General features: G+C 41.2%; 1 protein-coding gene across 5 annotated transcripts in view; it reads right to left on the bottom strand.

The window, feature by feature from the left end:
• Nucleotides 1–27,712, bottom strand: part of LOC149317892 (lisH domain-containing protein ARMC9-like) — a 121,115-nt gene that overhangs the window by 85,695 nt on the left and 7,708 nt on the right. For all 5 annotated transcript variants that reach the window (XM_089508617.1, XM_089508615.1, XM_089508613.1 and 2 more), the window contains exons 4-9: nucleotides 27,092–27,259; nucleotides 23,950–24,105; nucleotides 22,750–22,842; nucleotides 18,253–18,277; nucleotides 8,123–8,280; nucleotides 3,795–3,893 (exon numbers count right to left, since the gene is read on the bottom strand). In XM_089508617.1, coding sequence (XP_089364743.1) covers nucleotides 3,795–3,893; nucleotides 8,123–8,280; nucleotides 18,253–18,277; nucleotides 22,750–22,842; nucleotides 23,950–24,105; nucleotides 27,092–27,259 — 699 coding nt within the window. The remainder of the gene's footprint in view (nucleotides 1–3,794; nucleotides 3,894–8,122; nucleotides 8,281–18,252; nucleotides 18,278–22,749; nucleotides 22,843–23,949; nucleotides 24,106–27,091; nucleotides 27,260–27,712) is intronic.

Here is a 27,712-nt window from a genome sequence, read left to right on the forward strand (position 1 = left end):
GTCTGATAGTTTTCAAGCCAGTGAATTCCCTAAAACGTTAAACACTGAGAACTTTTTAAATCAACATTTCTACAAGTAAATGCTACACAGCTGTTTCTCTTGAAGGTACGGTATTGACCTATTCATTAACAGCCACTTTATTCATCAGCAAACTGACACACAGGTCTATGTGAAAATTAAAATAAGGGCCCCCTGCCCCCAGTCCTTACCATTTTACATTAAAGAGAATTTTGCTCTTTGCCCAATGGATGACTAATACACAACTGGAATTTAAAACATGCACTATAAACAGAATGCATAGAAAAAGAAGCAGCTCAAGAATGTTCCATCACATTCCTTTCAGCAAAGGATTAACAAATTTAAAGATAAATATGAGAGCAACCTGAGTTTCATCTGCCTTTGTCTTGAGTGACAAAAGCAACACATAAAGAATACAGTATAAGGGACACACCTTTAAGCTAGCAATGTCAATCTAGTCAAGATATTTATATCATGTCACCTTGAATACAAGAATTTCAAAGACTATCCAATGGTTTAACATTCTTTTTACAAGCACCTTTCCCAGCTTTCTTACTAACTTCCAAAATATCCCTCAATAAGGGAAATGGGGAGGTTGCCTTTGAAAAGTAAATTGTTAACTATGAGCAAGCCAAATCAGGGGAAATCTGGTTGTTTAGTCTTACCGTTATGATTTTTTTAAAAAGCAACTCTTGATTTCCTGTTTCTTAAATATACCTATATAGCTACTTTTTAGTAACGTTTTAAAAAAATCTGAATCCTCAAACCACTGGCTTGTGCTACAAAACATACTCCCCTCCCACCCACCTCACTGTTATCTCAAGACCTCCAACGCAACATAAGCTAAGACTTGAACTATGGTGATGTTCCTCCTCTATCAGTGAAATATAAAAGTAACTTCAAAGTTACAGTTTAAACTGCAAAAGAGTGATGTTCTCCTTCTTAATAATTCTTTCAAATTTAGCTGATTCACCAACTATGCTTCTTTTTGGAGGCAAAGGGTTACCCATTGTCAAGCAGTATCTCGTAACTGCTTCACTAGTCTGCAATAAACCACTAGAGGTAGGGCTCCCCTTGAAGAATATGGTAACCCAGTTTCTAACCAATGGTTCCCAAACTCTGGTTCTCCTGATGTTTTGGACTTCAGCTCCCAGAACTTCTGATGGTTGGTCAAGCTGGCTAGGGTTTCTGGGAGCTGAAGTCCAAAATAGACAGAGGACCAATGTTTGGTAACCACTCATTTTTTGTGTATTTTTCAGGCTATTAGGCCATGTTCTAGAAGAGCTTTTTCCTGATGTTTCACCAGCAGCTGTGGCTGGCATCTTCAGAGAATGCTGGCATGGAAGTGAGTGGGGTCTATATACTGTTGATTGAGAGGAGGTGATTTGCATGTTGATCTGCATATTGTTCTGTTGTTGAATGGCAAGACCTCCGGCGGTCTATTTAGTTAATGATCCATCGTCTACTGGGAACCCCCCCTCATCCTGGGTGGTTTTCATTTGCATTTGGTGGGTCTTGATTTTGGTGTTTTTCAGGACTGGGAGCCAAACTTTGTTTACTTTAAGGGTTATTATTATTAATTAAATTGTAAGGATGCAGAAAAGTTGGTTTGTAAAATATAGATTAGCTATAGCGACATAAATGGGTGTTCTACTTGAAGATCAGAAAGAGATTAGTGCAGGAAGTCAATGGGACTAAGGGGAGGAGTGGGAAAAGGGATAATGTATGCATGTGTTTTCTTCATATTTGCAGTCCATTTCATTTTGTTTACTTTATAAGTGTTTTCTTTGACTTTTTTGTAAACTGATTTGTCAATAAAGTATTTTTAATTGCATGTTCATCTTGACTCATGTGTAATGAAACCCTAACATCCTCCAAAGGGGCTCTGCTATATCAAGGCAACCAATGGCTACAATGCTCTCTGGGTTTCAGTCACAGTCTCACTTGGTGAGGACACAAGAAAGAGCTTTGGCGTCAGCTGCTCCCAACCTTTGGAACTCCCTTCCATAAGAAGCTAGGCTGGCCCCTTCCTTGCATTTCTAGTCAAGCAGCCTTTCAATATATAATCTTTGCCAAGGATGCTTTTATACAGGACATGAGTTCTATTTGTGTTTTTTATCTTTTGCATTGTTTAATGCAATTTGATATTGTTCTCGCAAGATTATTTTAACTGGGTTTTTAAAAAAAATTATTGCAAAGTTTTAAACTGATTTTATCTGTGAGCTACCTTTCTGGGAGAAAGACGGCATAGAAATGAATGAATGAATAAATAAATAAGTAAATAAGAAATAGTCTGAACATAAAGGAGCTATTCAAGGTGATGAAACCATACCCTGACATAAAAGGACCAGCAGCCACACTAAACTTCCTTTTATTCCACAGATTATATTCTTCCCTGTTAAATATCTTTATTCCCAAGGGGCTCAAATAATCAAAGTTTCTACTCAGTGGTGTCTGAAGCAACCCAATAGTTAATCCACCCCAGCCCTGTTTCTGAATTGAGGCCCTTCTAAATTAATTCTTTGCAGCCCCTTCTGGAGAGAAGCCATACAGGGCTACAAAAGGGCAGACTGGCTTGAGAGGAAGCCCAAGTCCATGAGCAAGAGGGAAAGTCCCAACCAATAAAGTGTTCCCAACTCCAGGGACAAAGTATCAAGGTAAAAAGAAGACAAGCAAGTTAAGCACTTAAGTGAGGTTAGCAACATGATTATATGCCTCGGCAATAAACTCTTTTCCTCTATGGATAGTCTGAAAAATCCACCTTTGCTTTCCAAATAAACAAATTATAAAGGGGGAAAAGAAAAACTAGGGTTGTGGGGGCTATCTAGGCTATTACACAATGTATAGGTAGAGATAAGATAAGGTTCACCTTATCCCTATCTATCTACCTAACTAATATCAACAAGTATTTGTCTGATGAAGGGAAAGTATTTGCCTGATGAAGGGAAAGTATTTGCCTGATGAAGGGAAAGACAGCTGATCTGGAGAAGCTGAGAAAGACAGGCAAGTTGGTGCAGAAGTCCTTTGGGAGCCTAATGCAAGGAAGGCAACAGCTCCTCTGCTGTCACAGAAGTTTCAGGGAAGGAGGGCGTTGTTCAGAGGGAAAAGGAGGGGAAAGTGTCCTTAGACTTTCTGCACCTTCCTAGAATCACCAAATAGACATGCAGCCCTGTCTGTTTCCACCAGGTAGATCAAGCTGGATCTGGGCAACCTAGTTAGAGTGAGTATGACTCACACTAACTGGCCTTGACCAAATTTATTCCCTTGCAAACCTCAGTTTCCTGTGCGTAAAATGAAAATATATAGTGCCCTATACCATGTTGCCTAAAGAATATAACAGCTTAAGAGTGCTCTGAACATGTAAACGTGGCATGCATGTAACAGGGATCTTACACATAAAGCAACAATTTGATTTTATGAGAACTGGCAAAAATGATCTGGCTTAAAGCCGCTAGCACAGTGATAGCGAACCTTTCGGAGGCCGAGTGCCCACACTGCAACCCCAAACCCACTTATTTATTACAAAGTGCCGTGTCCCTCTGGCTTTCTAGTAACAAACTCTGGCAAACTCTATGCTGGGGCGATGGCACATGTGGCCACAGAGAGGGCTCTGAGTGCCACCTCTGGCACGCATGCCATAGGGCCGCCATCACTGCACCAGCACATCACAATACCATTACATGCACTTTTGAGAAGAATTGTGCTGGTAAGGCTCATCTTATCTCTACCCACATCTAACTACCCTATGCCCACAAGATAGAGAACACTATACTTACGGTTCCAGGCCTTGTGAAGTCAATGCTATGTGCTACAGTCTGTCTCATCTGGTTGCTAAACAAACGAACACAAACACTCTGTAGATCTTCTGGGGTAATCTAAGCCAGGGAAACAAACCAAGTGGGGAGTTAGAACTATTTCCTTTGTCCTTAACCAGGGAACAGCATGGAGAAGACCCATCAAGAGGATAGAAAGAAGAACAAACCAAAATGAGTGAAAAACCAAGATTCCCAAAGATAGGAATATTCAAATCTCACAGGAAAAACAATGTGAGAATTGACACTCTGCATTTATAGGGTATGGTGCTTTTCTGAATCTATTTCATGATGAGCAGCTGACTTTTCTCTTTTATCAACTGTTTGAAAATGTTAACGATAGCTTATAACACAATCTGGGCACAACTGCATCCAGCTGTGTTTATTATTATTATTATTATTAACCTTTATTTATGAAGCGCTGTAAATTTACACAGCGCTGTACATACAATCTTTTTAATAATAATAGACGCAAATAACAAAAATGCCATGTTTTACCTGAGATGACACCTCTCTAGGAATTTCTAGCTCCTCCAGTGCAACTCTGTAGTCAACATCCGACAGACACTGACCACAGAACTGCACAGGGTTCTGTCCTGGGCTCAGTGCTATTCAACATCTTTATCAGTGACTTGGATGACAGAATTGGGGGCACACTTATCAAACTTGCAGATGACACCAAACTAGGAGGAGTAGCTAATACCCCAGAGGACAGGATTAAAATTCAAAATGACCTTAATAGATTAGAAAGCTGGGCCAAAGCTAACAAAATGAAATTCAACACAGAGAAATGTAAGGTACTGCACTTAGGGTGGAAAATGAAATGCACAGATATAGGATGGGGGACACCTGGCTGTACGAAACTACGTGTGAAAGGGATCTAGGAGTCCAAGTAGACCACAAATTGAACATGAGTCAACAGTGCGATGTGGCAGCTAAAAAGGCCAATGCAATTTTAGGCTGCATCAATAAAAGTATAGTGTCTAGATCAAGAGAAATAATAGTGCCACTCTATTCCGCTTTGGTCAGGCCCCACCTGGAATATTGTGTCCAGTTCTAGGCCCCACAATTCAAGAAGGACATTGAGAAACTGGAGCGTGTCCAAAGGAGGGCGACTAATGGTGAAGGGTCTGGAAACCAAGCCCTATGAGGAACGCCTTAGGGAGCTGGGTATGTTTAGCCTGGAGAAAAGAAGGTTAAGAGGTGATATGATAGCCCTGTTTAAATATTTGAAGGGATGTCATATTGAGGATGGAGCAAGCTTGCTTTCTGCTGCTCCAGAGACTAGGACCCGGAACAATGGATTCAAGCTACAGAAAGGGATTCCCGCTCAACATTAGGAGGAACTTCCTGACAGTAAGGGCTGTTCGACAGTGGAACAAACTCCCTCGGAGTGTAATGGAGTCTCCTTCTTTGAAGGTCTTTAAACAGAGGCTGGATATGTTGGGGATTCTTTTATTGAGAGTTCCTGCATGGCAAAATGGGGTTGGACTGGATCAGGGCCCTTGCAGTCTGTTCCAACTTTATGATTCTATGATTCTAAAGAACCCATGGTCGTTGCCTTCAGTTTGCAGAACCTGAACTGGGCAGGTGATAACCATGTGTCTTGAAGGTTTCTCATTCAAAGAGTTACCATACTCAAAGTCAACCTGATGAAAAATTACAATTATAAACATCAATTCTGAGGTAACAGAAGCCCAATTGATTTCAGCAAGACTTGGGGGCATTTTCCTTAGTTTGATTCAACCCATATACTGGACTCTGAAATCCAATGTATTTTTGTTTAGGGGCACTTAAATGATGGATTTTGCATACAATAATTCAAGAAGGGATCCTATCTAGGGCCGAGATAGCATCTTCTACTTTCTGGAGAAATTTGGATAAAGGTAATTTCTCTCATCACATATCCTGATTTCTGCAGATGCCTGAGCTATCTCTTCTGAAGTGGTGTATTTCTGTCAGTTCAAGCTCTCTGTCAGTAGCACTGCATGATTGTGATTCCAGTCTCTTCTGTGAGAACTGACATGTGAGGTGTCTTTCCTGGGGGAGTGAGAAAGACTTTTTTCTGATCCTGTCCAGCACCAGAATGCTAACATTGTATAAAATCCAAGATCACAAAATGCAGTCTCATGTGATTGTGCTTCATTTTCCAAACTCCTATCAATTTAGAGATTCAACTAAATAGTGCCACCAGCTGGTAGAATCTAGGAAAAGAAAACCCACGATTAACAATTAACAGACTCGCCACACAGTTTAGGAGCGCACTATATAAGACACCAGACAGACAGAACTGGGTTGCCAGAGTGGAGTTAACCCTCTGTGCCATTTCCACTGACACAGACCTCTCCACATTACCCAGGCAGCAAAAACACATTATTGTTTATTCAGCTTCAGGGCAAGCCATATCTTTGGGGCAATTTAGATTAGGAATGGAGCATATGATGCAGCGTCTGTCCCCTTTGTGCCAGCTGTGTGATCACATGGGGAGCCATGCCCCATTTGCTTTGGGGGTGGGGAGTAAAACAACCACTGTACCTTGTATAGCCTGGAGCCATGCTGGTTTGGTTGGAAGGAGAGCCCATGTGTCATAGCAGTTTGAGTATTGGACTAGAACTTTAGGAGACCAGGGTTCAAATCTCATCTCAGCCATGGAAACCCACTGGGTGACCTTGGCCAAGTCATAGCCTCAGAGGAAGGCAATGGCAAACCCTCTGCACAAATCTTTCTGATAAAACCCCATAATAGGGCATTCCAGTCACCATAAATCAGGAACAACAAGGGATTGGGAAGGGCAGAGGGAGATTTCCAGGTGAAGGAATGTTGCATGACAGGGCACTGAACCATTTGAACAGCAGTCAGTTTTCCACAAAATTCCTTCCAAGACTCCTTTCCCCACCTGCGCTGATTTCCACTTTGAGATCCTCAGAGAACAATCAGAAATAGGGATCAGGTGGGACTTGAAGGAGCAGATTTATAGTTGCCAAAAGGCTCTTGCAGTTCCATCTCCTATCCATTTGTATTTTGTTTCTATTATTTGTCACAAGATCAACTTTGACTTACATCAAACTTATGAATGAGAGGCCTCCAAGAGCCTCCAGTCATCAATAGCCCTGCTCAGCTATTGCAAACTCAGGGCCATGGTTTCCTTGATTGAACCAATCCATTAACAGTCTTCCTGTACTTGTCCTTTGTTCTGCTCAGCTACATTGCTGAATTATAAGCATACTGAGAACCTTATTTTTCACCTACAGCATTTCATTCTGCCACACAGCATATGCTAAAGTCATGGAAGAAGCAGTAATTCCTTCTGCCTCCAAAATCAATATGTTAACACAATCCTATATGCTTAATTACTGTATATAGTAACTGAACAATAATGAATTCAAAGACATAGCCATGTTAGTCAGGCAAATCAATATGCAAAAGGGATCTTGTATCAACTTCGAGACTAACTGAAAGAGAAAAGCTGGCAGCATGAACTTTTGTAGGCTTGAGCCCACTTCCTTAGATGCATGATATGAAGCAGAGAATCCAGAAAAAGACCTATATAAGCCAAATGAACAATAACGAGATCAGGTTGGATTTAAGTCTCCCTCTGCCCCACCTTAGATTTTACTAAACCCATATTTATTCTTTTCCTATAATATAATTAATATGGTTGCACTTTTGTTTTAAAATATAGCTGTCACACAACAGATTTGTATTTGGAGTTTTTTCTAACGCAAGATTAAAAATACAGAGATTTGTTAGACCTCAAATATAAATTTATTGTATACTTTCCAAGGCAAAAGTTCAGTAAGTCTGCAAAATGAAGTATGACATACAAATGGAAATAAATACTGGGGGGGGGGGGGGGGGACAGGGAAGAAGGCCTTTCTTCTAGCTGTTCCCAGGCTGCAGAAACTCTCTTCCATGGCAAGCTCACCTGTCTCCCTCTCTGCCCTCCTTTCACTACTATGAAAAGACTCACTTATTTAAACGCGCATTTCAGGATTAACTGATTATGCAGAAAGTGGTATATTTTTTAAAAAAATTGGGGTGTGTACTCTATTTACGTCTTTAGTGTTGTTTTTAAATGATTTTATATTTTTCAAAATTAACAGTGTTTTCATATAATAGCTCATTTAATTGTGTCTTTACTTTAATTGCGTTTTCAACTCTATCTTGTTCTAGCCTTGTTGTAAGCCACCTTGACCCCTCAAGTCAGGGGGAAAGGCGGGCTATAAATTAAATAAATAAATAAAACATCCCAACAGCCACATCTAGCTGCTCCCAAATCCTGACTTATTTACCATTTTGCCATTAACTGTAGCCTCAAGGGAATCCACCAGTTCAGCAGTGACCCCAATCAGGTTGTGATAGTCTGCCTGGATTTTGTTGAATCGCTTGAGGTAAGTCATAGTTTTGCGTTCAGACTCCACCAGCTGCTGATGAAGCTGTTGCAGCATTTCTGCAGGAGAGAGGAAAGGAAAATTATCAGTTCCACTGGGATATGAAAGACTGACTCAGTTTTTCATTCTCTATTTGACTCCAGCTATCACCGTCTTGTTTTTTTTCCTTCTGAAATGCAAGTCAGGATAGAAGAATAGTATTTCTTTGGCCAGTAAGAAAGGATCACGCTATATGCCTCTTCTTTGACTAGTGATCCAGTATGGTGATGAAAAAGCACAAGAGAGGCACTTACTCAATTTTGCAGCACCTAGTATAGATGTCAGACAATACTACCAGCCACATAAGACACAAGGCCAAGAGAGGGAGAATGTACTCTGTCACCCTCTTTAGGTTGAAACAAAACATGGCGAATGGACGGAAAATGTCTGCCTCTAAAACAAAACTTGACAATTTAATGGTCTTGCTAGAACATTCTGTCTCAAAGCCCAGAAAACAACACTCAGAACTCTTAAGATGGTACTTATAAACAGAGCTGAGTATTTACTGGGGAACATTTCAAACAAAACAAAACAAAAATCACAGGTATCAACTTTTATCACAAAACATTAAAACAGAACTGGTGCTTGCATTTCCCAGATGGCATCCCTTTATGGAGTGACACCTTTAAAGCCCTCCAACATGACATGATAGTTTTTAAACTGTCTACTAGAAGTCTTATGTACTTCCAGAAATCTACATCCCATCCTTAAAGAAACCTGTGACTGTCTGTCCTGGTATACAGATACCCACTAGTACGATCTTTCAGTGGGGGGAGACACTGTGGGGTGCTTTAAGGCACATAAATGTATAAATAACTTGATTAGTGGAAACTTAATCAGAGTCTTCTGTTCAGATGAACAAATTCTCTGCTTGGATTAAAGTTTAGGTAAAGCAAGTTCACCCTGTTTACAGCAGCAGCCAGCAGTGTACAGACCTGGTGTGTCGGCATCCATGAAAGACTGGCATTAAGTCTGGGTGTGCCTTAAGCAAAATTATTATTATTATTATTATTATTATTATTTATTTATTTATTTATTTATTTATTTCTATTTCCCACCTCTCCCTGCGTATCGAGGCAGGATTACAGCAGTCAGCAAATTTCAACAATAAAAACATATCAAATACATAGTATAAAAAATATACATTACTATCAATACAATACAGTTGCTCGATTCTCCCTAAAAACATACAATACTAACAGAGGTGAGGTATTTTACAGCAGGTTTGGTGGGTAGTCTCGCCGGAAGAGATCTGTCTTCAGTGCTTTCTTGAAAGCATCTAGGGTGGTAATAAGACGGCTCTCTTCCGGCAAATCATTCCACAACTTGGGAACCATGGCAGAAAATGCTCTGTGGCAAGTGGTCACTAGCATGGTTGTTACGTAGTCTAGTGATTTCTTCCCGGCGGATTGTGTAGGGAGAGGCGTTCCCTCAAGTAACTCGGGCCCAAGCCATTTAGGGCTTTAAAGGTGATAACCAACACTTTGTATTGAGCCCGGAAGCTAATCAGCAACCAGTGCAGAGATTTTAATATTGGTGTTATATGATCAAACCTCGATGCTCCAGTGACCAGTCTAGATGCTGTATTTTGAACTAATTGAAGCTTCCGAACTTGGTACAAAGGTAGCCCCATGTAGAGTGCATTACAGAAATCTAAAGGAGAGATTACCAGTGCAAGTACCATTGCTTCAAGGTCCTTTTAGTCCAGGTAAGAGCACAGTTGCCGTATCAACCGAAGTTGATACCAAGCACTCCTAGCCGTCGCATCTACTTGAGATGACAACTACAGAAACGGACCTAGGAGTACTCTCAAACTACACACTTCGTCCTTTAGGGGAAGTGTGACCCCATCCAGGAAAGGTTGATAAAGTTCCCTGCCTGGGCCCAGGGATCCTATCGCTAGTACCTCCATTTTCTCTGGATTCAACTTGAGTTTGTTTTCCCTCATCCAGCTCATTACCGATTTGAGGCAGGCATTTAGAGAAAAGATGCCATCCTTGGTCACTGCAAGAGTCAGAGACATAGGGAAATAAATTTGGGTGTCATCAGCATACTGATAACACCGCACCCCATGTCTCCGGATGATCTCTCCCAGCAGCTTCATGTAAATGTTAAACAGCATGAGGGACAGGATGGCGCCCTGAGGGACGCCAGATGTCAGCTCTCTCTTAGAGGAGCAACTAGCCCCCAGCCTCACCATCTGGAATCTACCCGAGAGGTAGGACCGGAATGCCCTGAAGGACCCTCCCTCTATCTTCCCCCCTGCATGCCAGCATCACCCTAACTAGGAACACATGCACCCAGAACTTTAAAGATGGCAGGCATTGCTTCTGCTTTGGTACTCCGCATTATTGCCCTGAAAATCACCTATCCCTGATATGATCTGCCCACTATTGCCTACCTTCAGTTAAGTTTAACCTGGCCAGAAAGTATGCAAAGGGATCTTGTAGCACCTTTGGGACTAACTGTGAAAAAGAAGTTTTAGCATAAGCTTTTGTAGATTTGGTCTACTTCCTCAACCTGCTTCCTCAGATGTCTGTCACAATATCACCCTATTGTGTCAAATCTTCTCATTGGGAGAAATCCCTCCCTGAGCCATTCTGAATCCCCAGAATTTAAAGCACACCTTTGTTTCTAAACTGCAAGTCAAGCTCTGTTTTCACTTTCTAAATCTAGCTAGCCAGCAGAGATCCAATAAGAAGTAAAACAAGAACAATGATTCCAAAGCAAAAGGGAAGGGAGTGAAACAAGGAAAACTATGGTTTATGTCAAACCGTTGATGTACATGGTAGATGTCTCACTGTGTACTTCAACATGGCTAAGATAAGGAAAACATGCAAGAATTTTAGGCCAAACTTTAGATAATGGGGAAGCCAACAGCGAAGAAAGGAGAGATGGTTAACAGGATGGAAATGAGAGACTACAGTTACAGATACTGAGATTTGGTTACAAGAAAACACAAAGCTTGAGGTATAAGCCAAAAGCCAGTTGAAATGCATGGGTATTGTAGAAGAAAATGAAGGAATAGAAAGGGAGGAGGTATCAGTAAATGGGCAGTGACAAGGTTTTGAGCATGAGAGTAACCAAGGAAGATAGAGCAGTTGAGGAGAGCAGAATCAGAGCAGCAAAGATTAAAGGCAGATTGAAAATCCTAAAGCTCCAAATCTTCTGAAGAAACTCCCAGGGAAAGTTCAGTTTTCATTTCATCAACTTCTGTAGATCAAAAGATCCTGAGAACATTTCAGTCAATTTTCCTCTTCACTGAACAGTACTTTGTAATGCTTTTGTCCTGACAACAAAATGAATGCCACAATCTAAGCCACCATATGCCAACCAAGTAGTTTAACATACATAGTTAAGCCACATAATTTTTCCAGGTTTCCTAAACTCTGGCAAAGCTTGTGAAAACCTTCTTGTTGTGTACTTTCAAGTCGTTTCCAACTTACGGTGATCCTAAGGTGAACTTATCACAAGGTTTTCATTGTCAACATTTATTTAGAGGGGCTTTGTCTTTGTCTGAGGCTAAGTGGGTTTCCAGAGCCAAGCAAGGATTCGAACCCTGGTCTCCGGAGTCTTTAGTCCAGAGTTCAAACCACTACACTATGCTGGCTCTCTAAACTTTGTATCTCTCTTTTATAAGCACTGACATAACTAAACCATGCTTTTACCAAACTACAAATCCCAGAATTCTGTGAGACGGAGCCATGACAGTGATATTATAACTGCTATGATTAGGTAATTAGATATACCGTATATACTCCACTATAAGTCATAGAATCATAGAATCGTAGAGTTGGAAGAGACCACTAGGGCCATCCAGTCCAACCCCCTGCCATGCAGGAAATCCAAATCAAAGCATCCCTGACAGATGGCCATCCAGCCTCTGTTTAAAGACCTCCAAGGAAGGAGACTCTATCACCTTCCGAGGAAGTGCATTCCACTGCCGAACAGCCCTTACTGTCAGGAAGTTCCTCCTAATGTTCAGGTGGAATCTCTTTTCCTGTAGCTTGCATCCATTGTTCCGGGTCCTGTTCTCTGGAGCAGCAGAAAACAAGCTTCCTCCCTCCTCAATATGACATCCTTTCAAATATTTAAACAGGGCTATCATATCACCTCTTAACCTTCTTTTCTCCAGGCTAAACATCCCCAGCTCCCTAAGTCGTTCCTCATAGGGCGTGGTCTCCAGACCCTTCACCATTTTTGTCGCCCTCCTTTGGACACGCTCCAGTTTCTCAATGTCCTTTTTGAATTGTGGCGCCCAGAACTGGACACAATATTCTAGGTGGGGCCTGACCAAAGCAGAATACAGTGGCACTATTACTTCTCTTGATCTAGACACTATACTTCTATTGATGCAGCCTAAAATAGCATTGGCCTTTTTAGCTGCCGCATCACACTGTTCACTCATGTTCAACTTGTGGTCTACTTGGACTCCTAGATCCCTTTCACACGTAGTTTCATTCAGCCAGGTGTCACCCATCCTATATCTGTGCATTTTATTTTTCCGCCCTAGTGCAATACCTTACATTTCTCTGTGTTGAATTTCATTTTGTTAGCTTTGGCCCAGCTTTCTAGTCTATTCAGGTCATTTTGAATCTTCATCCTGTCCTCTGGGGTATTAGCTATTCCCCCTAATTTGGTGTCATCTACAAATTTGATAAGTATGCTCCCAATTCTGTCATCCAGGTCATTGATAAAGATGTTGAATAGCACTGGGCCCAGGACAGAGCCCTGTGGGACCCCACTGGTCACTTCTCTCCAGGATGAAAAGGAGCCATTGTTGAGCACCCTTTGGGTTCGGCCGGTCAACCAATTACAGATCCATTTAACAGTTCCTTTGTCTAGCCCACATTTTACAAGCTTGTTTGCAAGAATGTCATGGGAAACCTTGTCAAAGGCCTTACTGAAATCAAGATGTACTATATCCACAGCATTCCCTTCATCTACCAAGCTGGTAATTTTGTCAAAGAAAGAGATTAGATTTGTCTGGCATGACTTGTTTCTCTGAAACCCATGTTGACTTTTTGTGATTATGGCATTGCCTTCTAGATGTTCACAGACTCTCTGTTTAATGATCTGCTCCAGAATCTTTCCTAGAACTGATGTCAGACTAACTGGACGATAATTGTTGGGATCCTCTTTTTTTTCCCTTTTTGAAGATGGGGACAACGTTTGCCCTCCTCCAGTCTGCTGGGATCTCTCCTGTTCTCCAGGAGTTTTCAAATATGATTGCCAATGGCTCCGATATTACTTTTGCCAGTTCTTTTAATACCCTTGGATGGAGTTCATTTGGTCCCGGAGAGTTAAATTCATTTAGATTAACAAGGTGTTCCTCTACTATCTCTTTACTTATTCTGTGCTGAAATGCCCCTATTCTGTCCTCTGCTCCATTATCCTCAGGTTGAGCCCCTTTGCCTTTTCTGAGAAGACTGAGGCAAAGAAGGTGTTGAGTAATTCTGCCTTTTCTCTGTCTCCTGTTAGCATTTTGCCATCTTCTCCACGCAGTGACCCTACCATTTCCTTCTTCTTCCTCTTGCTGCGGACATATCCAAAAAAGCCCTTTTTATTGTTCTTAACCTCTCTAGCAAGCCTGAGTTCATTCTTTTCTGACTTTCTGACTTTACCCCTACACATGCCTGCTATTTCTTTGAATTCCTTTTTCGTGATTTCCCCCTTTTTCCATTTCTTATACATGTTCCGTTTCAAACTTAGCTCGGTTGAAAGTTCCTTAGTCATCCATCCTGGTTTCTTGAGACACCTCCCGTTTTTCTTTCTCACTGGAACTGTTTGAAATTGTGCCTTCAGTATCTCCCTTTTGAGAAAGTCCCATCCGTCCTGAACTCCTTTATCTTTTAGTATTTCTGACCATGGAATCGCCCTCAATACTTCTCTAAGTTTACTGAAATCCGCTCTCCTAAAGTCTAGGATGAGTGTCTGACTCTGCCTGGCTTCTCCTCTCCATTGTATAACAAACTCCAGGAGAACATGGTCGCTTCCACCTAAGGATCCCACCACTTGCACCGCATTAACCAAGTCATCCTTGTTGGTTAGGATCAGATCTAAAATAGCTGACCCCCTTGTTGCCTCTTCCACCTTTTGGACCATGAAATTGTCTTCCAGGCAAGTGAGGAATTTGCTAGACCTTGAGGATTTTGCTGAGTTTGACTTCCAGCAAATATCAGGATAGTTGAAGTCGCCCATCACTACTACATCTCTCTTTTCTGACTGTGTGGTCATCTGTTCTAGAAAGATATCATCCAATTCCTCAGTCTGACTTGGGGGTCTGTAGTAGACTCCCACCGTAACACCCTTGTTGTTTCCCTCCCCTTTGATTCTTATCCAGATGCTCTCCACCTGGCTTCCATGATTGATGTCCAGGATCTCTTCACTGGTGTAAATATCTCTGACATATAGTGCTATTCCTCCTCCTTTCCTGTTTGGCCTATTTCTCTTAATAAGGTTATACCCCTCTATTTCCACATTCCAATCATGAGACTCATCCCACCAGGTTTCAGTGATGCCTATTATATCATATTTGCTTTGTTGTACTAGGAGTTCGAGTTCATCTTGCTTATTTCCCATGCTCTGTGCATTAGTGTAGAGACATCGCAGACCAAGGTTCCCTTTTACTTGCTGCCTGTGCAAGTTTTTTTGCCTCCCACTGCTGGGTCCTTGCACTGTTTGCCTTGTTTCCTCTATGTCAGTTTGACTATTTTCGCCATCCCTTTCGCCTTCCTTAATATTGTCTCCCTTCCCCTCGGAACTCAGTTTAAAGCTCTCCTGATCAAGTTCTTGAGACTGTTGGCAAAAACATTTCTTCCAACTGGCGTGAGATGCAACCCGTCTGTTGCAAGTCCCTCCTCATGGAACCGCAGCCCATGATCGAAGAATCGAAATCCTTCTCGGCGGCACCATCTGCGAAGCCAGTTGTTCACATGTGCTATTTTCCTCTCCCTTCCTGGACCATGCCCTTCAACTGGCAGAAGAGACGAGATGACAACCTGTACATCCATTCCTTTCAGCTTCCTACCAAGCGCCTCGTAATCCCTTTTGATGTTCTGAATGCTGTGTCTTGCAGTATCATTAGTTCCCACGTGGACCAAAAGGAAGGGGTATTGGTCAGTAGGCTTGACCAGTCTTGTCAGCCTCTCTGTCACATCACGGATCTTTGCACCTGGAAGACAACACACCTCTCGAGACATCTTGTCAGGCCTACAAATCACTGCTTCTGTACCCCTCAGCAAGGAGTCCCCCACTACGACCACACGCCTCCTCCGAGGCTTAGCAGCGACTGTTCCCTCGGGTGGGACTCTCAGGCTCCTCTGCTCTGTCCCAGAAGTCTGTCCATGCTGCTCTTCTTCATCCTCCTTGATAAGGGAAAGAGCTTCGAATCGATTCTCTAGCTGCAAGCTCCCCGAACAATTCCTTCTTGGCTTACTTCTCTTTGTGACATTCCTCCAGCTGTCTGCCTCCTCTGTTTGGCAAGTGACCTCTTCCACCCTAGCATCTTCCTCTGCATGGTACTCATCCAAGATGGTTACTTCTATTGAGTCCAGGAAATCCTCTTGTTCCCTAATATGCTGAAGCGTAGCTACTCTGGACTCCAGCTGCTGCACTTTCTCCTCCAAGAGTGCTACCAACTTGCACTTGGTGCATGTGAAGTTCTCCACTTCTGTAGGCAAGAAGAGAAACATCCCACAAGAGTTGCAGGTGACTGCGGCAGATCCCTCGTTGTCCATACTGCAAAGTCTTAAGTAATAAATATAAGAGTCAATCTATTGGGAATACTTCTTTAAAGGTAAGTACTGGCTGCTATCTTACACTTAAAGGGAAGGTTCTGTTTCAATATCTGATTCTAACCTGATGCCACTTGAGCAGAGTTGTTGAGTTAAAGAAAATGAAAATTCTCCTTCAGCAACGCCCCTTCAGCAACGAGCACACGGTCGACTTCATCTATAAGTCAGGGGCAGGTTTTGGGGCCAAAATTATGGATTTTGATATGACCCATGGATAGGTCATGGGTAAAACTTAGGGGTATGTAACAAAGGATCCAAATGAAGGAGCAAGAAAAACAGTACCAAAGAATTTACAAGATTCCAGCAGACATAACTGCATCTGCTCACAATAAAGCCTGAATAGATGAGAGCATAGAGGAGGGTCAGTGCTTCCAGGAGAGATTGCATTCTTGCCTTTCACCAGGGGATAGTTCATTTTTAGTAAGAGTTAAAGTGCAGTAGAGTTGCCCCTCTGTTTGCACGGATTCCGTTTGCACAACCCTCACTTACTCATGAGGAGCAATGGAGGGGATTAAAATGGGGCACATGCCCACATTCAAGGCTATGGGGCTTGAATATGTGCAAAATTGCATTTTTGCAGAGAGGAGGGCGGAATGGACCCCCTGCAAAAACGGAGGGCTGACTGTACTTACATTGACCCAAGGACAAGTTGACTCAAGTTTTTGGGTCAATTGTTCGACTGAAATTTCTAGACTTATACATGAATATAACAGTAACCCAGATTGTTTGCTTCTGAAATGCTATGGCACTTACAGTCTGTTCACCACAATGGACCTCAATGCTCAAGAGCCTATCTTGAGGTGATCACAATTAAATAAAATATTGGAACATGGAGTCTCTGCAGTTAGTTTCAGCCTTTGCTGGGTTTTTGTATCTTGGAACGCACAGACTGCCACATCTGAAACAAAACTGTGCTGGCTCAGATTAATGCTTCAGCAGAAATCATGCAGTGGGCACTGGAAGGAAGAGGGTAGGATCATATTGCCACAGTGAAACCAGAGTGGAGGGGGAGCGATAACCCACTCCAGCATCTGCTGCATCCCTCCGACAAATGGCCCTCCATCTGGTTCATTTTTTTTCTTTTTCAGCTCAACTAGGAGATGGCATGGCAGAGGGGCATTTGCCAGAGAAAATCAGAAGACAGGGATTCCAGCCCCAGAAGTATCCCCCCTCCACAACAAACCTACCTTTCTTAGGCGCGTTACAGACGGCCCAGAAGGGGCAGTCTCATGCCGCTGCTGGTTGCTGCATCCGGGAACCGCAGCATCCAAACCGCGCGGTTCCCGGACACAGCAAAGAAGGAGTGCAAAAATCGCGCTCCTTCCTCGGCCCCGGAAGAGACGCCGCGAGGCGCTAGTTGCGCACTCACGTCGTCACTTCCGCTGTGTGCCCATGCGGACACAGAGTGTCTGCTACGTCAAAATGGCGGCGGCCGTGTGGAACGGCCGCCGCCATTTTGATGTAGTCATTACGCGCGAGGGGCAAGGCGCATCAGGAAGTGCCGCCCCTCGCGCGCGATGACAGCGCCCCATGGGCCCATTTGTAAAGCACCTACGTATCTCAGGAAAAGCTTCTGAAGACCATAAAAATATAAGACACTTTCCTAGGTATTCTGTCATTTTCCCCATCAACATCTTCATTTTCTTTTAAGAGTACAATAAAACATACAACTGCAACCACTAAATGTCTACTCAGTGTTTTTTTCTTACATAGCCAAGTACAGCATTTTCCCTCGGCTTCTCAAATTTTGGCAAAGGTCAGACAATCTCCCTACTCTTCAAAATAATGTAGGCTATTTGCAAGAGGGAACCAGGTAATAGGGGCTTGTTTAAGCCCTTGCCTCTTACCTGACAATTCTCCTCTGAAAATTCTCTCTCCACCCTTATATTAGTTTTATGAGGAAAACACAGGACTGGACAGCCTTTGTTTTTCCTAAATGCACCTTTTGTGTCACATCCAAATATTGTTAAGGCTGTCTGGCAAACTGTGGAAGAGAGTTCTGTCCCAAAGCAAGCTTTTTATCTGAGTGACCAATGTTAAGCCTCACTTATAAAAAGATGCACAGAAGCTAAAAATAATTTCCCTCCTCCTTTTTCGGCTCCAGTAAGTGGAACAGACATTCTGATGCCATAAGAGTATATACAGGTCATTACAGAATTGTTATATATTTATTTCATATTTACCAGAATTATTTACCTTGGCTGCACTGTGCATTCTCCTTCTGTCAGGCAAGACAATTGAGAGCTAAGGAAAATGAGCAATCCACAAACAGTAGTCGAGAGAGAAAAGAGAGAGAGAGAGAGAAAGCTTCAAGCATCACAAAAGATTCCTTCTGAATCTTATTATTATTTATAAACCCCATAGCATTTTACATGAACAAACAAAACAGCAAAGATACAAAGAATCAAAATCAAACAAGAGTGTGATCTGGGACAGCTATAATGAGGACTTCTTCACGTGGCACATACTTAAACCATGGAAATTGCTAACACAAGATATTCCCTCCTTTCCTCTCTGTTTTGCTATTCACATATGCTCTGTAAGGGATTCTGGAGGCACCTTGCCTTTTGTAAGCAGACACACACAGCTACAGTAGGATTGGCTACAGTAGAATCCCATTCTTTGCCAATTTTATTCCATGGTTTGCTGCAGGCATGTTGCTCCAACATGACACTGAAAATCTGTGTTCCTCCAGCCATCCTTCACCACCATCCTAGTGCTCACACTGCTAAAAAAAAGTCCAGTTGTACAGAAGATGAAAAAAGAGAGAATGAGCACATGTAAAAAGACTTTGTAAAAGGGACTTTCTGCTTTGGTTAGGCCTCACATAGAATACTGTGGCCAGTTTTGGGCACCATAATTCAAAAAGGATGCTGACAAGCTGAAGCAAATCAAGAGAAGAGTTACCAAAATGGTAGAGGATCTGCCGTATGAGGAGAACCTTAGGGAGCTGAGGATGTTTAACCTGGAGAAGAGATGGTTAATGGGTGATTTGATAGCCCTGTTTAAATATTTGAAGGGGTGTCATACTGAAGATGGAGCAAGCTTGTTTTCTGCTGCTCCAGAGAATAGGACCCAGAGCAATTGATTCAAACTACAGGAAAAGAGATTCCACCTAAACATTAGGAAGAACTTCTTGATGGTAAGAGCTGTTCGACAGTGGAACACACTCCTTCCTTGGAGAGTGGTGGAGTCTCCTTCTTTGGAGGTCTTTAAACAGAGGCTGGGTGGCCATCTGTTGGGGATGGTTTGATTTTGAGTTCCTGTATGGCAAGGGGTTGGACTGGATGACCCTTGAGGTCTTTTCCAATTCCTTGACTCTATGACTTTGTAAAAAGCAGAACTAGGTCTAATGGTTTTAAGCTACAGGAGGGTAGGTTTTGGTTGAACATTCGAAAGAAATTCTTGAAAATGAGAGTGGTTCGGCAATAGAGCCAGTTGCCTAGAGAGGTGGTGGGGTCTCCTCTGGATGTCTTCAAAAAGAGGCTGGACAGCTACCTGCTCTAGCTGGAGTTCCTGTACTGAGTAGGGGGTTAGACCTGATGACCCAACTCTTCCAACTCTTATGATTCTTTGTCAGGGGCTTATTAAACAAGGTATGACTGTAACGTTAAGGAACACATTTATTTCATTAACTGAGGTCCACCTGTCTAATTATGTTCTTGCTTATTCCTAAGTATGTAAATCACTCTGGGAAACCACTCATAAAATTCCACCAGACAATGACTGAGGTCAAAGCTGCCAAGAGAAGGTTCACACAGGGTCAGCTGTCTCAGGAGAATGCCATGCAGTCTTAAACCATGGCAATCTGGTGTAAACAAGCATATAAATAAGTGTCAAACATTTGGAAGGATGTACCACAACTGCACATTCTTCTCTGGAGGATTAAAGAGTGTGGGAACAAACCAGTTATTTCTAGGGGATTGAATTCATCTAGGCTAGACTGAGCGGCCAGAGAGTGGATCTCTACCATCCAGCACACCTTGCATCTTCAAAGCCCAGCTCTCCCTTCAGACATACTTCAGTCTGTTACTGTACAGGATACATGCCCCTCCACCTGTGCACATGATATACAGCAGAAGTTTTAGGTGGTGATGCTTGGGTAATATATAATATAGATTTTAGATAGGAGGTATTTTGTTTGTTCTTTTTTGTTTCTCAATTGTAATTTTATTTATATTTCTGAAACCTTTACAGACAATTTCTTATTAGTCCTTGTATTCAACCAAATTTATGGCCCGAACAGACAGGCCAAAATAAAGCTGCTTTGGGTCACTTTGAATGTATGCTGTTTAAATGACACATGCATCTTAAGAGGCCAGAAGCTGTGCTAAAACATGGCTTTGGCGCAGCTTCCGGCCTCTTAGGACACACACATCATTTAAATAGCATACCTCCAAAGTGACCTGAAGCAGCTTTATTTTGGCCTGTCTGTTCACTTACTCTACATAACTTCCTACTCTTTGAACCTTTTATACAGCAGTATATATTCTTATTTCCTTTCGTTTAATGGTACAGTGTTTGTTTGTATACATAAATCATTTAACATTCCTTCTCTGTCTTCTAGAACAATAATACAATAAAATATCTTCTAAAGTAACAATAAAATTAAGTAATATATGAATCTTCAAATTTTGTATGCAAACATTATTCTTTTATGTCTCTCCTTATTTCTATCAATTTTTTCTCCCATATTCTTTACCAGATTTGTTCATCTGTCCATTTATCTCATTTACAATATTTGTTGCAGCCATTCTTCAAATTGACTAATGATCTACTTCTGGTTTTTAAAAAAGACTGTCATTTTTAAATCTTAAACAGAGCAGGGGGAGTTTGCAATCAATGTAAAGGGCAAGTTCTTACTCTTGGAGGCTTTCAGGAGTGATAATTCACACTTCTATGAGATCAGAATAAAAGCAGTAGGGAGTAATTGAAGGCTACATAATAATAATAGTAATAATAATATCCATGGCATCCATGGATTTGCCATACACAGATCCCAGCATCCACAGACGGCAAGCCTGCATATGGGGGGTGGCAGAGGAGGAAGAGGTGAAGGAGAAGGAAGAGGAAACAGAAAAAAGAGAAAGGAGGAGGAGAAGGAGGAAGAGGCAGGTGCAGCACAGAAGAGGAGGAGGAGGAGGAAGGAAGAGTGGGCGGCAGTGGCAGGGGGCAGAGGAGGAGGAAGAAGCGGCAGTGGGGGGAAGTGGAGGAAGAGGCAGAGGAGGCAGGAAAAAGAAAATTCACATGTAGAATGGATGATACCCAGCCTGACAACAGCTCATGCAAAAAGGATTTAGGGGTTTCAGTAGATCATAGGCTAAACATAAGCCAACAGTGAGATATGTCAGCCAAAAATGCCAATGTAGTTCTAGACTACATCAACATCCAGATCAAAGGGAACAGTAGTGCCTCTCTATTCTGCTTTGGTCAAATCTCACCTGGAATACTGTATCCAGTTCTTAGCATTTCAAGAATACAGGTAAGCCAAAACATGCCAAGAGAGTGCCCAAGTTGGTTAAAAATTGGAAACTAAGCACTATAAGGAACAGCTTAAGGAGCTGAGTAAGCCTAGCTTGGAGAGGAGAAGACTGAGAGGTGATATGATATCTCGCTATCTGAAGGGATGTTAAGTAGAAGATGGAGCAAGCTTATTTTCTGCTGCTTCATAAACCAGAAAACAAACCAATGGATTCAAATTACAAGAAAAGAGATTCCACCTAAGCATTAGGAAGAACTTTCTGATGGTAAAAGCTGTTAAACAGCTCAATGGATTGCCTTGGAGGGTGGTAGACTCTCCTTTGGAGGTCTTTAAAGAGAGATTTGGATGGACACTTTTCAGGAGTGCTTGTTACATATTCCTGTATTAGAGGCAGTTAGACCAGGTGGCCCTTGTGGTCCCTTCCAACTGTAAGATTCAAAGACTGCATCCACAATGCAAAAATAATCCAGTTTTTACAACAGTTTAATTGCCATGGTTCAATGCTATGGAATTTTGGGTAGTTTCTGTGACACAAAAGCATTCTAACAGAAAAGGATAATTGTCCCACAAAACTACAAATCCCAGGATTCCAGAGCATGGCACCATAGCAGTTAAAGAGGAGACAGACTGGATTATTTCTGCAGTGGGTATGCTGCCTATGTGTCTATAAAACACTAGTAGCACATCAATGTCATCTTAGAAGAGGCACTTACTATCTTACACTGAAAAGAATACCCATTGCACAGAATATGTGCACCCCATAAAAGCATAGTATGCTTTTTCCCCCAAAGACTATTTACTCATATGCAAATATCCAGGTGATTCAAACACTTATTTTACTAATTAATTAACTAATTGATTAAAATGTATGCCATTAACTGTTCTGTTGAAATCAGACTATTCAACTAACTATGTACAGGGTCAAGCTATGTCATATGTAATTGTTTTTTTTAATTCTTTATCTACATTTTAATGCTTTTGTTATGTTTTTAACTTGTACTGTTTTAAATTTGTTGTTTATCCCCTTGAGTTCTTTCATCAAAAATGTGATGATGATGATGATGATGATGATGATGATGATGATAATAATAATAATAATAATAATAATATATTCAACTATCTGACATCCCTATCAATCCTCACTCCACCCAAGAAGGGGTTATTTTTTTAACTACAATATGACTATTTAAAAAGCATTTTGCAAAGGATACATATAACGTCAAAAGCCTTGGGGTATTACTGGCTTTTAGAGTCACAGACAGGAATTCTTCCAACCTTGTTTTTAGGTCAGACTCCCAAGAGTCCTAGAAAAGAAACACACACAGATCCAAATTATTTTCCAAATATGAACAGTGCCCCCCCCATACATGCCATGCATTACAATGTTTTTAGAAGTCAACAAGCCAGACAGAAGTACTTATAAATGTGTTCCCTAGTAAAATAAATAGAACATAAGATAATATGGGGATAGTTTATGTAGAAAAAGCCACTGGAAGATACTGTAAAATATAGTGGTCATCTAAAGTGAAGGAGTGCAATTTTGACTGGCAAAATTCATCATAAAGTTCTCCTGCAAAGCTTCACTGAAATGGAAAACAAAGCACCAGTGGGAAAATAAATAATATATGGTTGTCCAAAACAGCTTAAGGTTAGGAGAGCATGTCCTGATGATCAAGTCACAATCTTTATAGGCTTCAATAACATCTCATCCAGACTACTGCAGATGGGACTGTCTTTGAGATGTACTCACAAACAACAACTGGCCAAAAATCCAGCCCCCAGAATTTTGACGGGAAAATACGTATCTCTCCAGTGTTTTACCATCTTCACTAGTTACCTATCAGTCTGCAAGCCCTAAGGAACCATTTTTAAGGACCATTTTCACTCATATTTAGCTAACCATTCAAATCAATATATGAGGCCCTTCCCTCCATTTCTGTGCAGAAAATTACTTTTCCATTCACAATACTAGGCTTGCTGAACACCCTTCAGAGAAGCCGGCCAGTTTCTCATGAGCTGGCTTCTGTTGCAGGCAAAAAAAGAGGCAGTTCTTCCACAGAGAACACAACAGAAGGCCTTTAAAATAATGAAAAATGTGTATCCTCATAGATTTTACTTGATGTCTGGCAACTCTTTTAATTTATTTAAGTTACTCTAGGGCCTTTCCTCCAATTCCCTAAAGACCAAAGGATGGAGCATACAATTTTATTAATTAAAATATATATTTATTAATTTAAAAGATTACCAATGCCCACTTTTAAACAATTTTGGGTGGAGACAACAACGGGCAAGCTTTACTGGACTAAATAGTATTCTGAACTGATCCATCCAGATAGACAGGTGAAATATAAATACAGTAACAGAACAGAGTAATAAAATAGCTGCAATACCTGAAAAAATCAAGTGCATACCTGGAAAAGTTCCTTGAAGGAGGGGTGGATCATAGGGTTGGGAACAAAAGGCAAGGCATAGAATGGAAGGAATTCTGTAGTCTGGCTCAGGGCTGCTCCTTTGGTTTCCAGGTAGGTTTTAAAATGAGAAATCCTTTCATTGAAAGAAAATGTGGTCTTGGAAAATAAAGAAATACAAGTCAGTTCTTTGCAGAGCTGCATTACAGTTTACGTTGAACATGACTGGCAGCTGCTAAAGTGTTGCAATTTATGTGGAATAGTCCAGTTGTATTTATGTGAAGTAGTCCAACTATTCTGAAGCTCTAAGGTGAATCTGTCAGAGGGATTCTTTGACAAGAGCTGTTCAGGAGTTTGCCATTGCCCTCCTGTGAAGCTGAGAGAATGTGATTTACCCTAAGGCCACCCAGGGAGTTTCTATGGTCCAGCAAGGACAAAATCCATGGTCTTAGAAGAGCATCCTTGTCCATCACTCAAACCCCTGTACCATGGTATGTATCTCTCAAATAAATACTAAGCATTATTAAATGTCACTGTAATTATTCTATCTTCTGCTTCTAGTATCTCACTTCGACAGACAAATTAACCATATTTCTACTCCGTGACATTTTTCTGGTTTTAGAAACATGCAGGACAACAACAACTGAAGATGACTTTGTCCTAGCTGTGTTGGGAGAACCAGTGATTAAAAAATATATTATTCTACATCTTTAAGGGAAGGCCCTTTAAGACTCATTTATCATCAACTGTAATTGGCCAACAGCACTCATAACACTTGCCCTGCCATTTTAATTGAGCAGGGACCACTAGAAAAAGGCAGCAAGGTGTGCACAGCAAGATGTTGTATTTTTAGAGGCATCAAGTCTCACCTATTAAATACTATAGGCAGCCTGCAGGTGGACTTATGGCACCATTTATACTGACTCTTCACAGGCACACTAGGCTACTTTAAAGCTTTATTACCAAAATCGACAGCATTTAACTTTTGTGTATGGGTGTGATATTACTCCAAGATACATAAATATTGTCCTTAAGATTCAGTATCACATCTTACATTGCTCCCTTCCAACCCAGTCTCAAACATTTTAGAAAAATCCTACACTTTCACAGTTTGGCATCAGGGAGACACAGATCATAGCTCTTAGATGCCCTGTCTCCTGCACAGATACAGTTACTCTAGCAAGCAGGAAGACACAGCAAAAGAAAACATTTCTGGGGAGCATGTGGGTCTGTTGCAGCAGTCTTATGGCATCTTAAAGACTGGCAAGTTTTATTTAGCATATGCTTTTGACAGATGCAACTGTTCCAAGATACTTTTTTGTTTTTGCTGAAAAATCAAGTCACCCAAAACAACTTCGCATTAGGAGTAGAATAGTATAATAATATGTGCAAAAGACCTATTACAACCTTATGCATGCTTACTCTTAAGTAAATCTGACTCTGTTTAGTGGAATAATAATAATAAAAAGAAGAAGAAGAAGAAGAAGAAGAAGTTTTATTTCTTTCCTGCCTTTCCTCAAGGCTTGAGGCAACACACAATATGTTAAAATACAAAATACAATTAAAAAAGAAAACACATAAAACCAACAATTAAATACTAAAATCAACAGTTATAATACTATAAAACCATTAAAATATACTTATATATTTTATATCAATTTTAAATCATGATTTTTAAGTTGGTATATTTTAAAGAATATACCAGCTAAAAAGTCATGATTTAAAATTGATTGGGTAGGCCCGCCAGAAGAGATGTGTTTGTAATGTTGTTTTAAATGCTGTCAGCATCTTCAGCTGTCTTATCCCTTCCAGAAGGTCACTCCACAGTCTGGGAGCAGCAGATGAAAAAGTCCTCTGGGAAACCATTGCCAGTCTAGTCCTGGCCAGTTGGAGCAAACATTTCCCAGAGGACCTGAGTGTACAGGGTGGATTGTACATGAGAAAGCAACTTGTAGGCAACCTAGACCCAAACCATGTAGGACTTTAAAGGTAATAACCAACACTTTGTAATTGCCTGGAAATTAATTGATTTTAAAATTGATGTGATGTGATCACTCTCGGATGTACAAGAAACCAATCTGGTTGCCATGTTCTGAACCAACTGGAGTTTCTTGACTTGGTACAAGGGTAGCCCAATGTAGAGCGCATTACAGAAGTCCAGCCTTGAGGTTACCAGTGCATGCATTACCATCTTTAGGTCCTCTAGGAAGGGCACAGTTGGAATATCAGCCAAAGCTGGTAACAAGTACTCCTGATTGTTGCATATATCTAAACTAACATTTGGAAGGACAGATCCAGGAGCACTCTCAAACTGCAAACACAGTATTTCAGGGGGAATGTAACCCAACCAGAACTGGTTGACATAATGCATTAGTACTGCATTACAGGGTTTTAGCACCAAAGCCATAAATTCATAGTTTGAAGGATTGGCAACAAGCCCCAGCATAAGCATCATGTATCTACTTCCTTCTCCTCCTGGCTGACAGCAAATCATGGTTTGCCAATGAGATCTGAACGTTGCAAGCTAGGGTTTGTTTAAACCACACTTTGGCCAAACCACACTATGCTCACAAAGAATGGTTTTCACACCAGAATCTAACTGTAGTCTGGGGTTCTGGTTTGTTGTTAACCATAAGGCAAAGTTTCTATTCTCTTCCATACATATTTATAGAAAGGACAGGATGGAATGTGGAAGCCCAAGGCTGGCTGCTGAGCACTCCTGATTATTTTTCACCAGTCTGAATCAGGACTGAATGATATCAAGATGCAAGGATAGCTTCATTCACATGAGAGAATGCTCTTCTTTTTTAAAAAAAACAAAACACCTACGAACAGCTAACATGTAAGAGAGAAGATAAGATCATAATACTTTCCCAAAATATTTAACTTGGGAAGATATTATTATTATTATTATTATTATTAGTTCTATACAGAAGAGGACTGAATGATATGACACAGTCAGGAAGACCTAAACCAAAGCCACAAATCTGGATTAAATATTAACTGGAAAAGGAATTGAATTGAATGGATTGTACACAGAGACAGGGACTCAACATTTCAGCACTTTACTGCCTTCACTAATAATTAAAAACTAGACAGCCAAAAAGCCTATGAAGCCAAATTTAGAAAAAACAAACAAACATACAGGGTTTCCCACTGAGTGCTTTAAGGGGAAGATGACAAAATGGATATGAAGGTAGAATTCCAGCTTCTGAGCAAGAGCTTCACTGTCTCGGACTGAAGAGGGGATGTGCTCCTCCCAGAGTTCAAAGAAGACATCCGGGTATCCATCGGTAAAAGAAGTCAGCAGATCCTTCCAAAACAGAAAGGGAAAAAAGAGAGTAACTCTACATTTCAAAATTTAAGATAATGATGAAATACCTTCCCTCTGAGTTGCACCGAGACTTACAAACTTCTTCCTAAATAATTGATTGTTAATATTAAACAAAAGCTTTTTAAGTAGTCCCAGCCCTTAACAAAAGCCAACCCAAGGCTCAAACCAGAGCCCTCTCCAAGATACAGCCTCCCATTTTTGAGTCACTTACAAATGAGCACAGTGAGAAGCCATTCACAAGGAGACTCCATTTAGCTGTGACAGATAAGTAGTAGGCAATATAATAAGCAAGTGCAGGAAAGGGCAGAGGATACCATGGTACTACTCATGGGGAAGGGGAAAGCGGAACATTTAGTGAATCCTAACATACATTCTATTCAGGAACCAAGGTAAAGAGCAGACAGTATTTTCAAATTTAATGGAACATAAATC

Source organism: Sceloporus occidentalis, unplaced genomic scaffold (assembly GCF_023333645.1).
Source record: "Sceloporus occidentalis isolate IW3139 unplaced genomic scaffold, rSceOcc1.0.p SCAF_2, whole genome shotgun sequence".
Classification (NCBI taxonomy): Eukaryota; Metazoa; Chordata; class Lepidosauria; order Squamata; family Phrynosomatidae; genus Sceloporus; species Sceloporus occidentalis.